The following is a 15,266-nucleotide window of genomic DNA, read 5'->3' on the forward strand; positions in this document are numbered from 1 at the left end:
TACCCACTCATGGGAATGGATTGAAACTTACACAATTGTCATGAGCTGATATACATTGTACAGGTTCCATAACCCTTTTTGCAATTTAACAAAATTATGCCCCCCTTTCGACATGCCATACCAGGTGTATATCTGCGATACTTTTCTGTTGCGCTTTAGGAGTACACAAAGAGGACTTTACTACTTTCTAACGATTGAAGATTTAAACTAACATTCTGTAATTACTTTTGGCAAATTGTTTGATTTTCATTTGACTGATAATTTGTGGGGCGATTTGGGTTAAAGTCATACGTTCCTCTTCAGGGTTTTTTTTTTATTGCAGTTACAAGTTCTGTAAAACGTTGCAGTTTATATTTTGAAACTTTCGAATTACATAGGTTGATGTACTCACACCCTCTCAACGTACAACGTTGTTACTATACCTGTCCATTATTAACCTGTACCTGTCCATTCTTAAGGTATCCATTATTTTAAGAATGGACAGTTACAGGTTAATAATGGACATGTATAGTAAAATAATCGTGTGTTTAGAACGGTATCGGTACAATAACATATATAATGGACAAAACTAACAAAGGATTACATCACAACCGTGTTTAAACCGTTGTCTTTGGTCCCTTTTGTTCTACCATCTAAATCGGTTTATGACCACATTATTTATGTTAACGCTTTTTATAAAAAACTATTTTGATGTGGTTGTTGTAGAAGCGGAAGATAAAATTTCGATGTTATTGAAAAGTTGTTTTTGGTCCGTTTTGTTCTACCGTATATGACACAGACTATACATTGGTTTATGTCCATAATATCTATGTTTACGCTTGTAATTAAATTGTTTTGCTGTGGCTTTTGTTAAATCAAAATTTCTAAGGAGGTTAAATTGATCGAACTGATTTGAACGGCATATGTCATACAAATTTTGCTTTTGAATTGCGACTTTGACTGTGTTTTCAGTGCTAGATGGTTCCTGTGCATGCATGTATTATGTAAGAAAATACTCCGTATTATACTGCCAGTGGCTTAGTCGTACAGGAATTGCAGTACCATTGATTCTCGAATATTGCATCAGTATGATATCTTAATGCCGCCATCTAGTTAATAATTTTCGTCCACAGTGCCAAATCTAGGGCTGTGCGCTTTGTGACTTTATCGTAATAACGAAATCATTTATCAATAATCAAAAACTGTATAGTATTTCTATTATTTAGTTATTTGATTTCGCAGCGTTAAACCCAACATAATAGATAATAATTTTGATATTATATTTACTTTTATTTAAATGCTTGTGTATGCAGCTTCTATATCCTCTTGTCACAGGCGTTGTACTGTCAATATATGTTATTATACCGGAGCCAAGGAAGAAGCACTGTCGAGTCAAACAGTACACTAGGAATAGAAGGGCAGCCTGAGAGCACTGCCGTACCATTTGGTGGATTGCATGAGAGACTTTGCTAACTCTAAATATACACTCGGGGTGGCAGGGTGGCATGACCTCAGTGGAGTTCTTTCACCTTAGACTGGTGAAAGTAAATGGAAACTTTGCTAGCAGGGTAAGCCAAACACTATTAAGTAAAACGTTTGATCTATTCAAATATACGTAATTACATACTTGAACAATGACTGAATTATAAAGTACGTGTCTTATAAAGATTACCGCTTGACCTATTTCGGGTTAGATCCAACAAATTTATGAGGGGAAAAGTAACTGCTGCATAGTGTTGATTAGATAAAATCAAGAGAAATAATGGTCAAATAGAGTTGAATATAGCTTATATTGCCATCTTTGAAAGTATATTATCCGGAAAATCTGGTATAATTAAAGAAATGAATGCTTGCATGTGGCTATTCAGTAATTAGATACAATATTCAATGTACCATTTTATGGGAAAATTTTATTTCATAAAATATTTGGTGGCCCTCAACACACTTGTGCATTTCGGTATGGCATATTGTATACACAATCAGCATAATTTAGGCAATCAGAGCAAAATCCATCATCATGATGTTGAGAATTCGCTGAGCATCTTGGCCTCAGATTTTCGGCAGCTGGATTTGCTAGCACAATTTGCAATTTTGCATTCTCCATCGTCTAGTACATGTTCGAGCTTCGGCATCATAGCGTTGCCTATTTGTTTCTATGCAATTTGGCTAGAAATCTATCATTTCATGCTTCATTTCATGATACTTCTATCTCATACAATATGCCATTGATATTTCATTAATTTTCTGTAATGATATTATAATAATAAAAGTCACGGCCTTATCCCATTCAATCAGTATTTGTTATTTATTGTCAATAGTCAGAAGCGACAGGCTGCTCTTACTGATATATGGTTAAAATCTAGGTCAGTTTTCGTCATGGTTAAAACAACATGTCTCTCAGAGTGCGGGTGAGTCTGTCGCTTCTTATATTCATGTCCTACTGATAAAATAAAACATTTCTTATTGAAACCGTCAGCCATTCGAACTAATTCGTGCAGTCTGGTCAGGATCCATGATGTTCGCTAACGGTTTCTCTAATTGCAATAGGCTTTGAAAGCGAACAGCATGGATCTTGACCAGACTTCGCGGATGCGCAGGCTGGTCTGGATCCATGCTGGTCGCAAAGCCTCTAACTTGGTTTTCTCATGGTGCGGCTCAGTTTTCTTTCGTATTCTGGGTTCTTTCCGTTCAATGACGTATTCTCCATTTGCGAAAAGTCAGCCATTCTGTCCGAAAAATACAACACGTAAACCCACGGAAATTACCGAGTGCCATTACGTACCAGCCAACTCGATAATATTTCTGTTTCAGAACAGAACATTTTTTTTTATTCACCAAGGTAAATGATATTGCAGTACAACACAATGGTACTAAAAATGGCAAATAAACTTGATTAAACGGTTTTCCCGTAAAAAACTGTCATTATTTACATGTTTAATTTTGAAAAGAAAGAAATACACACATTAATCCCTATAGTTTTCCAGCATGTGTAACGGAGTACCGGATGTAAACTGCCTTAATTTCTTTATATTTAACAATCGGCAAGGACGTTTTCCTCTGTGGTATATTAGTCGTAAACACAGGAAAAAAATTATTGCCGCGGCGGCCCGTGTTCGATTCCCGATTTGTTGATTTCACATTTTCTTAAGATAGTTCAGAAACAAAATATCATGTTCTTATGTTCATAATATGATGAAACTTTTGTTCTAAAGAAAAATCATTTTAGCCAAAATCCAGAATCAAGTCCATTTAGCCTAACGCTTGTTAAAACAAGTCGCCTGACTGGTTCAAATAAAAATAGACAGGTTGAAATAAAAAAAGCAATACTGGAAATCCAATAGATAAATTTAGGAAGATCGAGTAGTTATATAACAAATGGTGACGTCCGAGAGAAGTGAATAGAACATGTGCTATACTATCAAATTTCGCCTAAATACTTTTAAGTAGCATCTTGTGAAACGAGCAGAAAAATCACAACCGGGCAAAATCACACCTCCGCTTTAACGCAACCGTGATTTTTCACGAAATGTGGCCATATTTTGCAAGACTCCAGATAAAAACTACATCATTATAAAGTTCTCAAAGTGATTTGGTAAAAGGATTTTTTTAAAACATTTTAAGCCATCTTTAATGTTGTCAAATGTTTGTTTCCTATCTAAAAAAAATCGACAAAATATTCTTATACTGAAAAAAATGACCTCTCTTACAACAGAATACAACAATCGATCTTGACCTTCAGTGATCTTGGCAATCTTTAACTTCTTGACGTACAAAGCACAATATACATATAACGAATTCCCTGTCTATTCAATAATTAATCTCCATCCCCGAGAAAGCCATGTTAATACTTCTAAAAACACAGTGGTATTGAGGTTAAATTGTATTTTGTGCTAAGACTGTGAAACAAAGTCTTTCTTTCAGTGTCTTAAAGAAAAACCTTCAAAGAGCTGTTCAAGTGTTCTTTTTTTTTATGAAATTGGTAAACATAATGATAATAACGTTAACAAAGTAGAAATGGTACAAAGATATGTAAGGGAAAAATAGTTATATTATTCACTGAAATTTAAACACCAGTGATATTCCTTATTTCATTTTTCTGCGCAATAATCTTTTACAGGATAAAAACAAAATAAAAAAATCAGAAATTTCTGTCATTGAACAATAAAGGTGAATAATTCATCACCACACATGTTCTAGACCAGCTGAATTAAAAAACCTTCAACTAATGTGTGGCATACACAGATCACTTGTCAGCACTGGGGATTAACATATGCGACCTCGTGCAGACGTCCACGAAGAACCCTTCATACTCCTTGACTCTGCTTCAATCTTAACTGAGGTGGTCTCGATCAATTTCCTTGATAGTAATTTTTGTCACTCTGAACTAAAAAAAAACGAGTATTACAAGAAACCGATTATACATGTACCGATGCTTATACAGGTAGTTGACCCAAACCTCACTATGCCGACATTGAAATCGTTGTACCAGCAAAATAACCTAATTTAGGAAATTGAAAACGGTGAATACATTATATAAATGTAAATGGGAAATATTTTCCAATCCATGTACTTGACATGTAAAAAATTGTTGTACATGTTATGTGTATGTTGCTTCAAAAAATAAAATATTGTTTAAACTAAATGGGAAATGTTTGTAAATCTGCGTTAGACCTCATCACGTTTGAAATAATAGGCTCTGACTAGATATTCGTTGATATTTCTTAAAAGTGTTATTTGTATAGACTTGTATATTAGGGCCTCAATGGTTGAGGTCACTATTAGTCACATTCCCATAGCTTAAAACCTCGCTTGGAGTGATAAATTCTTCATGCAAGTAGCGAACTGGCATACGAATGGTCATTGATTCTACTCAGCTGCATAGGTATGCCTGAAGCAATACTCGGATGGGATTTTCCTCCATCATAAAAAGATAGAAAAATCGCCATATGACATGGTGTCGGTGTAATGTCAACCTAACGAAAAACAACTACATTTGTGTACTACAACAACAACAACAACAAAAAAAAACAAAAAAAAAAAACATTTAGAACGGTAAATATTTTTAATGAATAATGAAGAATGTTGATTTTGTTTAAGAAATAATATATCTCATCGGTGATTTGTCGCTGAATAAATCACTGCTTGGAGTTCAGATGCGAAGGAATTATATCACGAGGGCGTAGCCCGAGTGATATAATGCTACGCATCTGAACGACAAACAGTGATTTATTCAAGAGCAAATCACTAAATGAGATATATTATTTCGATTCTAACACGTTATCAAGGACTTTAAAGTACACCTTGTCGGCATGCATTAAATATTAGCGCATTTTCAATAGGGTTCTTTTCCAGCGCGCCGTTACGCCGCTTGACGCTATGACGTAATAGTTGTGACGTCAGAACAGTGAATTGTTTAAGAAATAATATATCTCATCGGTGATTTGTCGCTGAATAAATCACTGTTTGGAGTTCAGATGCGAAGGAATTATATCACGAGGGCGTAGCCCGAGTGATATAATGCTACGCATCTGAACGACAAACAGTGATTTATTCAAGAGCAAATCACTAAATGAGATGTAATATTTCGATTCTAACACGTTATCAAGGACTTTAAAGTACACCCTTGTCGGCGAGCATTAAATATTTGCCCGTTTTTAGTCGGGTTCTTTTCCAGCGCGCCGCTTCACGCTATGACGTAATAGTTGTGACGTCAGAACAGTGAATTGTTGTTTAATAATTCACTGTTTCCAGCCTTCTTTGTTTAATAGGAAAATGAATCGGATCGTGTTAGAATGTTTAATAAATCACTGTCTCCAGCCTTCTTTGTTTAATAGGAAAATGAATCGGATCGTGTTAGAATCAACATGTAAACATTTCTAAAATGTAATGTTTCACGACTTTAACCCAGTCATCTTTTAATTGTTGCTTTTAGATTAGGAAAAAAAAGTTACAGCATGACTGTTTTGAGACAGAACGCATATTTTGAATAACATCCAGACAATGTTCAATTTTCTAGATTTGGACTTATTTGGATGTATGCTGCCGGCATCCTGAAAACTGTCGCCACAATAACATTTTCTGTTTACTGAAAAATAATACCCGTAATACATAGACATGGTTGAATCCATCCTCAGACCTCCCAAGAACGTTGCTAGCTCCAGCAGTAACAAAGGTTCCAGCCTAAAGTGGGACATAGAAATATGCTCCCATTTATGCTTTTAAAGAGATTCCACCGTTATTGGTCTGCACATATTGCTTAGTCTCCGACAAATACCGTAGTTGACCAAATATTGTCTCAAATTCATCGTTTTGACAAAAAACAGCAGTATCAAAGCACCAAAACATGTTCCTATTTCATCGTTTGAGATCCACCATGTCAAGGCAATATGTACTATTTCGGACATACATATCAGTAATATATCGACATGGTTCAATACATGCTCAGCCCTGCTAAACGCTGTGTATTACGGCAGTGACAAGGATACTTGCCCATTTTCTGACACTTGAAAATGATCAAAATTACACTTTTAGAATAATTCATTGTTCTTCGTCAGCACATAATTCATAAATTGCTAAAACTGATTTCATATTGTGTCATAACGACTCCTATGATGACGTAAGATGACAGAAGCTTGGCTCGAGTTAATCGCTTTGGTGAAGAATACAGAAGTTTCTAAGCACTAAATTGTGTTATTATGTTCTCATTTCGTAATGAGATCTTCGTTTGAATTTTTCCGCGACATCCTGAAAACAGTTGGCAATGTAACAAGAACTAATCGATGGACAAACATACATGCAATTAAATGCACCCTCAAGCCCTCCAGAATGTTTTGAGTTGAGGAGAACTTAACAAGGATTCGAGTCCATTTTCTGAAACACCTGAAAAAATGACCAGAATTACAATCCTTGAGTTCATTGTATGGAAATTATGTCTATGTAAATGTTTCTAAGACCGATTTCATAGTGTTTTTAACAGTCTCCGACGATCACCTTTGATGATGTAACATTGACATTGCATCTTCCCAGACCTTTTTTGCAGAACACAGAAGTTATTGAGAAATAAAACATATTTTGGTTATTGTTATGAGGCCATAGTTGGACGCATGTCATCGGCATTCATAAAATCCGTAATATGTACTATTTAAAAAAAAAAAAAAAACAGCAACAAACAATACCAATAATATATCGAGATTGTTCAATGCATCCTTAGCCCTTTTGAACGTTATAAATTACAGCAGTAACAAGGAAGCGAGACCGTTTTCTGACACCTCATAATGCTTAAAATTTCGATGCTCACTTTTTTTCCGTCGGCATAAAAAGCATCGATTGCTAAAAACTTTTTTCATAGTGATCCTTGTACAGCTGGATACGGAATCCTGTTAAGACCATGCTGTATTTGTCCGTCGCGCTTTAAAGTGGACGCATGACAATGCGACACGACATCGCGACAATGCGACACGACAATGTGAGAAAGCGACACGACACACGACAAATGCGACGCGGCATCTCGACAATGCGACACGACACATGATAATAATATCGTAGTGTCGTGTCACATTGACGCCTTTCAGAAGCGCAATATTTTGCATTGTCGCGTCGCATTGTCGTGTGACGTGTCGCGTTTTCGTGAGTTGTGAAAACATTGTCGCAATGTCATGTTGCATTGTTGCGATTTCGTCTCGCATTGTCGTGCGTCGCGGTCTGCCTTCTTTTGCTGCGACGCTCGACAATGCGAAGCGATATTTCGCATTGTTATGAAATCCTGTTTGGACCATGTCGTATGCCGTCCGTCGCGCTTTGAGTCGACACAAGACGATGCGACACGACATCACGACAATGCGACACGACATCGTGACAACGCGACACGACACACGACATTGCATCGCGACATCGCGACAATGCAACACGACACACGACAATATTATCGTAGTGTCGTGTCACTTGGTCGCCAAAGAGCGATATTATGCATTGTCGCATTTTAGTGTCGCATTGTCGCGATGTCATGTCGCACTGTCGTGTCGCATTGTCGTGCGTTGCAGTCTGCCTTTTTTGCTGCTCGCGATTCGCGACAACGCGACACTAAACGCGAGAAAGCGACGCTACGCTCGACAATGCAAAGCAGTTTTTCACATTATCGTCTTGAAATGTCTTGTGTCGTGACAGTGCCGAAATCGCGACATACGCGAAACGACATGCGAGAATGCGACGCAAAACTTCAAACTTCGCATTGTCGTGTCGCATTGTCATGATGCTGTGTCGCAATGAAATTGTCTTGAAATGTTCTGCGTCGTGTCTGTGTCTGAATCGCGACAACGCGAAGCGACGCTCGACAATGCGAAGCGACATTTTAGTAATATCGTGTCGCGATGTCGTGTCGCATCGTCGCGATGTTTTGTCGCATTGTCGTGCGTCGACCTCAAAGGAGGATGAACTCGTTTGGCACCGCCTCCTGAAAGTCTGCGAGTGTTCCTAAAATGTTGCAGACAACTGCAAGATAGCGATCTCTATGAGAGGATGAACTTGTTTTGCACTGACTCCTAAATGTCTGCGAATGTTCCTGAAAATGTTGCATACCAGTGCAAATGAATATGAACCTGTTAACGTTGTCTATGAGAAGATGAAATAGTGAACCGCGAGTGTTTTTTTATGTATCACAGACCAGTGCAAATAAACTGGAGCTTGCTGGTGATGTCAACAGGAGGAAGAACTTGTTTGATAACACCTCCTGAAAGTCTGCGATTGTTCCTGCAAGCTTCGGCAGCCAAGTGCAATGGATTTGAACCTTTTTGTAATGGATACGGGAGGAACAAATCGTTTGGCACCGCCTCCTTAAAGTCTGCGAGTGTTCCAGTGGTCTGAAAATGTTGCATAATAGTGCAAATGAATAGTAACTTGTAAGGGATGTTTATGAGAGGAAGAATTTGTTTGGCATCGCCTCCTCAAAGTTTGCGAATGTTTCTGCATGTGTCACAGACCAATGCCAATGGATTCTAACCTTTTGGTGATGTATACGGGAGGAATAACACGTTTGACATTGCCGCCTGAAAGGCTGCGAGTGTTCCTGAAAGTGTCGCAGAACAGTGCGACACGACACACGACAATGCGACACGACAATGTGAAATATCGTGCTGTTGAAAGGCGACAATTTGACACGGCACTACGATATTATTGTCGTGTGTCGTGTCGCACTGTCGTGCGTCGAAATTAAAAAGTGCGACGGACGACTTACGACATGGTCCTAACAGGATTCCGTATTGCAATAGGATTCGAACTTATTGGTAATAAATACAGAAGGAAGAACTCTCGACACGACACAACAATGCGAAATATCGTGGTTCTGAAAGGCGACAATTTGACACGACACTACGATATTATTATCGTGTTACGTGCCGCGTCGCATTGTCATGTGTCGTGTCGCGTTGTCGCGATGTCGTGTCGCATTGTCGTGCGTCGACCTCAAAGCGCGATAGACGACATACGAAATGGTCCTAGCAGGATTCCGTATTGCAATAGGATTCGAACCTGTTGGTGATAAATACAGGAGGAAGAACTCTGCACCGCCTCCTGAAAGTCTACGAGTGTTCCTAAAATGTTGCAGATGCAGATAACTGCAAATGAAAATGAACCTGTAAGGGATGTCTGTGAGAGGAATAATTCATTTGGCATGGCCCCTGAAAGTCTGCGAGTGCTCCTTAAAGTATCGCAGACAAGTGCAATGGATTGGAACCTGTTGTGGATGTCTTTAGGAGGGAGAACTCATTTGGCATCGCCTCCTTAAAGTTTGCAAATGTTCTTGAAAATGTTGCAGACCAGTGCAAATGAATATGAAGCTGTAAACTTGTAAAGGATGTCTATGAGAGGCAGAATTTGTTCAGCCTCCCCTCCTAAAAGTCTGCGAGTGTTGCTGCAAGTGTCACAGACCAGTGCCAATGGATTCTAACCTTTTGGTGATGAATACGGAGGAAGAACTCGTTTTAGCACTACCTCCTGAAAGTCTGCGAGTGTTTCTGAAAGTTTCACAGAATAGTGCTCTGGTCTGAGACACTTGCAGGAACACTCGAAGACTTTCAGTAGGCGACACCATATGAGTTCTTCCTGCTAAAGACATCCAAAACAGGTTCCAATCCATTTGCAGTGTTCTGGTCTGCGATACTTAAAGGAGCACTCACAGACTTTCAGAAGCGATGCCAAACGAATTCTTCCTCTCATGGACATCCCTTACAAGTTAATATTTATTTGCACGAGTCTGCAACATTTTCAGGAACACTCGCAGACGTTAAGGAGGCGGTGCCAAACAAGTCTTTCCTCCTGTATCAATTACCAAAAGGTTTAAATCTATTTGCACTGGTCTGCGACGCTTGCAGGAACAATCGGAGACTTTCAGGAGGTGTTGTCAAACAAGTCCTTCCCCCTGTTGACATCACCAGTAGGCTTCAGTTTATTTGCACTGGTCTGTGATACATAAAGGATCACTCGCAGACCTTCAGGAGGTGGTGCCAAATTATTTCATCTTCCCATAAAGACGTTGACAGGTTCATATTCATTTGCATTGGTCTGGAACATTTTCAGGAACATTCGTAGACTATTAAGAGTCAGTGCCAAACGAGTTCATCTTCTCATAGACATCCCTTACAGGTTCATTTTCATTTGCAGTTGTCTGCAACAATTTAGGAACACTCGCAGACATTCAGGAAGCGGTGCCAAACAAGGTAACAAGGATTCTAGTCAGTTTTCAATTACAATTTTTACATATTTCACTGTTCTACGTCGGCAAATAATGCATAATCTGATTATATTACATACCTGATATGCACTCTGATGATGGCCTATGACGAACATATCTTGGCTTAAGTACATCGATGCAATATGCAGCATTTTCTTAGCACCAAATATGTTTTATAAAATACATAAAATGTAAGGATTTTGATAAAGCTCCACAAACAGTTAATTGGTGTTCTTCAATAAAAACGTAATTATGTTTATTTTTGTTTTTGTGATGCTTGACACCAGCAAAATATTGGTAATATTGATATGTTGTTAGTTATTGTTAAGCAAAGATTAAGAGACAATTTCCTACAAATTTGGCATAGCAAGTTAGAAGACTCGTCAAGAGCATTATTTTATAGAACAATATTCTGTAGATACATATAATAAAGCATTGTCCAGATTACGAGTATTGTCACATAGGTTACAAATAGAAGCTGGGCTCTAGACAAGGCCTACAAGTGAACCAATAAGTGACAGAAAAGTATGAATTTCATTTCATGTTTGAATGCCAATTATATGATAACATAAGAAAACTATATACATATGAGCCGTGCCATGAAAAAATCAACATAGTGGGTTTGCGACCAGCATGGATCCAGACCAGCCTGCGCATCCGCGCAGTCTGGTCAGGCTCCATGCTGTTCGCTTTTAAAGCCTTTTGGAATTGGAGAAACTGTTAGCGAACAGCATGGAGCCTGACCAGACTGCGCGGATGCGCAGGCTGGTCTGGATCCATGCTGGTCGCAAACCCACTATGTTGGTTTTCTCATGGCACGGCTCATATTCGTTTCGTAAAGGTATAGAGTAATAAGCTATATTCGCAGCAGTGAGAAATATTGTCCGACACTTTAAATATACATTTGCAATGATTGATATATAATATGAACTGCAATCGTATAATTATGTCAAATTGTAATATGTCATACCTTTTCCACTTATATATATTTCACTGTTCGTCATATATTATGTAAATGTTTGCCACCATGGGCTTAAAGCTCGGTGGAATATATTTGAATATACTTGAAAAACTTGTTTTAATTTCGTAATGAAAATCTTTGGATACATGTGGCCGGCATTCTCAAAATCCGTCGGTATATAATATAAACTTTGTTGGGACATACATAAAACAATATATGGACATGATTCAATACATCCTCAAGCCCTCCTGAAAGTTTGTGTTGCTCTTAACGTTATTTTTTGTAAACAACTGAATATTTTTGTTATTTGTCATTGATGCAGATCTAGGACAAATAGATATGTCAAACAATATTCTCAGTATCTATATTCTTTAATTCAAGAAAAAAATTTGGTAGTTTTCAGTTTTCAAAGGTCAAAAAGGCAAATTTATCGTCCAAACAAAGACGTCTGGTTTCTAAACGTAACCTTGACCGTTAAGGTGCCAAGAACTTGCGCGGTGCATGTTGGAAATGGAAACACATCTGATATGATAAGCCCAAGAAATGACATTTTTACTTAATACTAAACTATTATTTCAGAAATTCAAAAAAAAAGTTTGAACATAAGGTTAATGTGTTTACAACAGTTAGTAAGTGTAACTTTATATTGCGCATTGCTAAGCACTCACACTTTAAAGAATAACACTTACTGGATATATCCATGCTGTCTAAAATAAGCGTTATATCTATTGTTTATATTTATCTGTTTGAGGAAATCAACTTGATCTACATAGACTATTCCGACAGAACATTTTAACCCGACTTGAACAGGAGAATATCAGTTTCTCCAAGCGCAAAGAAAATAAGATGTTTAGCTTCATGAGTGACGTCACTTCCAAACTCCTTTCCAACAACGCAATGCCAGTTGGGGTTGTGCTTTTTGTTGAACTCGTTCTTGATGTAGGCGGCAACCTCCTTTAATTTGTTATATTTTTCCAGGGCTTGTGTACCGCAGTCTACAGCATCTTGTTGCATGTCTTCGGACATGTCCGCATTCTTGATTACAGCCTTTCTCTCGGACATTGTGCCTGGAAAGAAAAGTGAGCAATTGCTACCAGTTCGTTCTCATTTTCATTCTTGGCAATTTCTATCGTCAAGGTTCAAAGACTAGTTCACAGTCAGTACTATCAATTAGACATACAAAAGTCACGAAAATATGAGATTATTACATGGAAATAGCCATTAGAAATTCTGACTTCGTTGCAATACTCTTCAACATTCAAATTGTGCAATAAACTGATAAAAAAGCAATTAATTCGTATTTACAAAGCCAGTGAGAGGACCTATTTGAATGTTTAAAACACTTTTCATCAATGACTTGAGTGCATTTCCAGTAACCATGTAAAGTTAATTTTATATATTTTTCCTTGATACCTGAATTGAAGTTTTGTTATTATACACACTGAAGACTTATATGTTTTTCCATTGAAATCTTCCGAGCTGACAAAATTTTCATTGACGTAAATGAAAAGGACGACCTTTTCAAATGTATTCTTCTTTATAAACATATACAATATCTAGTCTGAAAATCCCTTTTACTAAGTTTTAAGTCACACGCACACAACTTAAGAAACTTTACAGGTCACCCCACCCAACAAGACAAAAATGAAAATGTTGCAGGCTTCAGCTCGATTGAACCTGTTCTTGGACGGTAGTGGAAATGCATGCTATCATCCAGTTTTTAACGGCGAAAGAAAGTCCACCCCACAGAGAATTATCCCAAGCATCGATGCAGACCTAGGTACAACCACCAACCGTAAGCCACCTGGCTGACTTCCTACTGCTTATGAACAGACTCAATCAAACCGAGTCTGCAATTTTCACTGTTTGCATTGTTCTCGGTGCTTCCGAGGGATCTACTTTCCAGATTTTATTCCTTACATGAACGAATTGTACATCCCAGGCAGGGTATCGGACCGGCGAGTGATTGGAATCCTCATCATTATTTGCTATTACATGGTTCCTAATAAAAGTCGCCTGTCCATTGTTTGTGTTATTGACCGGACTACTGTAGTTCAACACTTAAGTTTGCTGGGCTAAAGTCAAAACGATAATATTATAAATTAATTTTAAAAATAAACTACATTTTATTATCACATTTCTTAAACAATTAAAAGAAAATTGGTATTCCGTACACATTCATTCAGTCCATTATAATTATATATAAAGCAATTTCGCTATTCAGATAATGTTTATAAGAGACTTGTTCGCTATACGTTTATAACAAACTCAAGGCATAAGAAACACTTTCTGTTGGTTACGAAAAATACATTTACAGTCTACGTGGAAGTCGGTTTTTCATATTTATATTCTAATTTTGAACGTATAACCTTTAAGGAACAAAATTATGAAATAGACCTTAATTTAGGATGTATTTAGATTAATTTTATTTTTAGAGCTTAGAACAAACCGTTGAAATGGAATTTAACATATCTATACAACAGCTGAATATAAATTTTTTTTTCTTCATAAAAGTACTACAAAATGCAAATTCATGTGCCAGCACTAGTACTCCATACAAAATCCATAACAATGAAATAATAATAAAAGATGGAACAAACCTTTATATGCTAGGATAGCTACAGACGATTGATAATACTGATATTAGTTATTAGTAATAAAATGTACTGCAGAAAAAAAGGTAATTTAATAAAAGGAAGGTTTTCAGATTGAAAGGGGATTGGAAACGTTATGTCCGTATAGAGAAATTACATTTACGTCAACATAGAATCAAATTTCTATTATTAGTGATGTTTATCCTATTTTACTAGAACATTTCTTGTACCATATTTATTTTTCAACCTGTTACGTTTTGGCAAAATATCAGAAAACTAGAATAGTATTTTACTCTGTAAACTTAAAGCATATGGCTTGTCTGAAAACTCTGTTAACCTGTTAACATCTTACCTCTCAAAAAGAAAACAACAGATAAAAATAGGAAATACTACTAGTGGCTGGGCTGAGATAGTTAAAGGGGTGCCTAAGGGCTCGACCCTTGGACCTCTACTTTTTAATATGGGCCATTCCATGAGAAAACCTGTATTAGTGACATGATGTAACTATTGTATAATTAATAGTGTAAAATACTGAAAAATGGCTGTTTTTCTTATGTTGCCCCAGAAACTAGAAACTAATATATTGTAATTGTGTCATCTAAGACCAATCAAATTCTAACATATTTTTCATATAAATGTTGTTTCTGTTGTTATGGCAACGGAAATTCCAAAGCACCCATGCGTCATGAAAATATAGAGGTATATAGATAAAAGGCTCATGATGAAACTAAAAATATACGGTTAAGTTATTTTTCAGTAAAATCGCTTTAAACTGTTCCTAAATATTCAAATGCATGATGTTAAGTAAGTGTTACGCATAATTTGTTCCATTAATGACTTGAAAAATACACGCCATACACAACGACGTCATACTGCTTTCATGACGTTCTTAACGTCACGTCTCAAAATACCCTCGGTGACTAACTTTAAAACATTGTAGCTCTTAAGATAGTGAAGACAATCACTTCAAATTTTCGGTTTTGAAAGATAAAAGAATGTTCTTTATGAA

At 37.1% G+C, this 15,266-nt stretch overlaps 1 protein-coding gene across 1 annotated transcript; it reads right to left on the bottom strand.

The window, feature by feature from the left end:
* Positions 1-12,158: 12,158 nt before the first annotated feature.
* Positions 12,159-12,725, bottom strand: LOC123565038 (dynein light chain 2, cytoplasmic-like). The gene has a single exon (XM_053537217.1). It carries the CDS (start codon positions 12,723-12,725, stop codon positions 12,456-12,458), a length of 270 nt encoding a protein of 89 aa, XP_053393192.1. The 3' UTR covers positions 12,159-12,455.
* Positions 12,726-15,266: the final 2,541 nt, after the last annotated feature.

This window comes from Mercenaria mercenaria, chromosome 1 (genome assembly GCF_021730395.1).
Source record: "Mercenaria mercenaria strain notata chromosome 1, MADL_Memer_1, whole genome shotgun sequence".
NCBI lineage: Eukaryota > Metazoa > Mollusca > Bivalvia > Venerida > Veneridae > Mercenaria > Mercenaria mercenaria.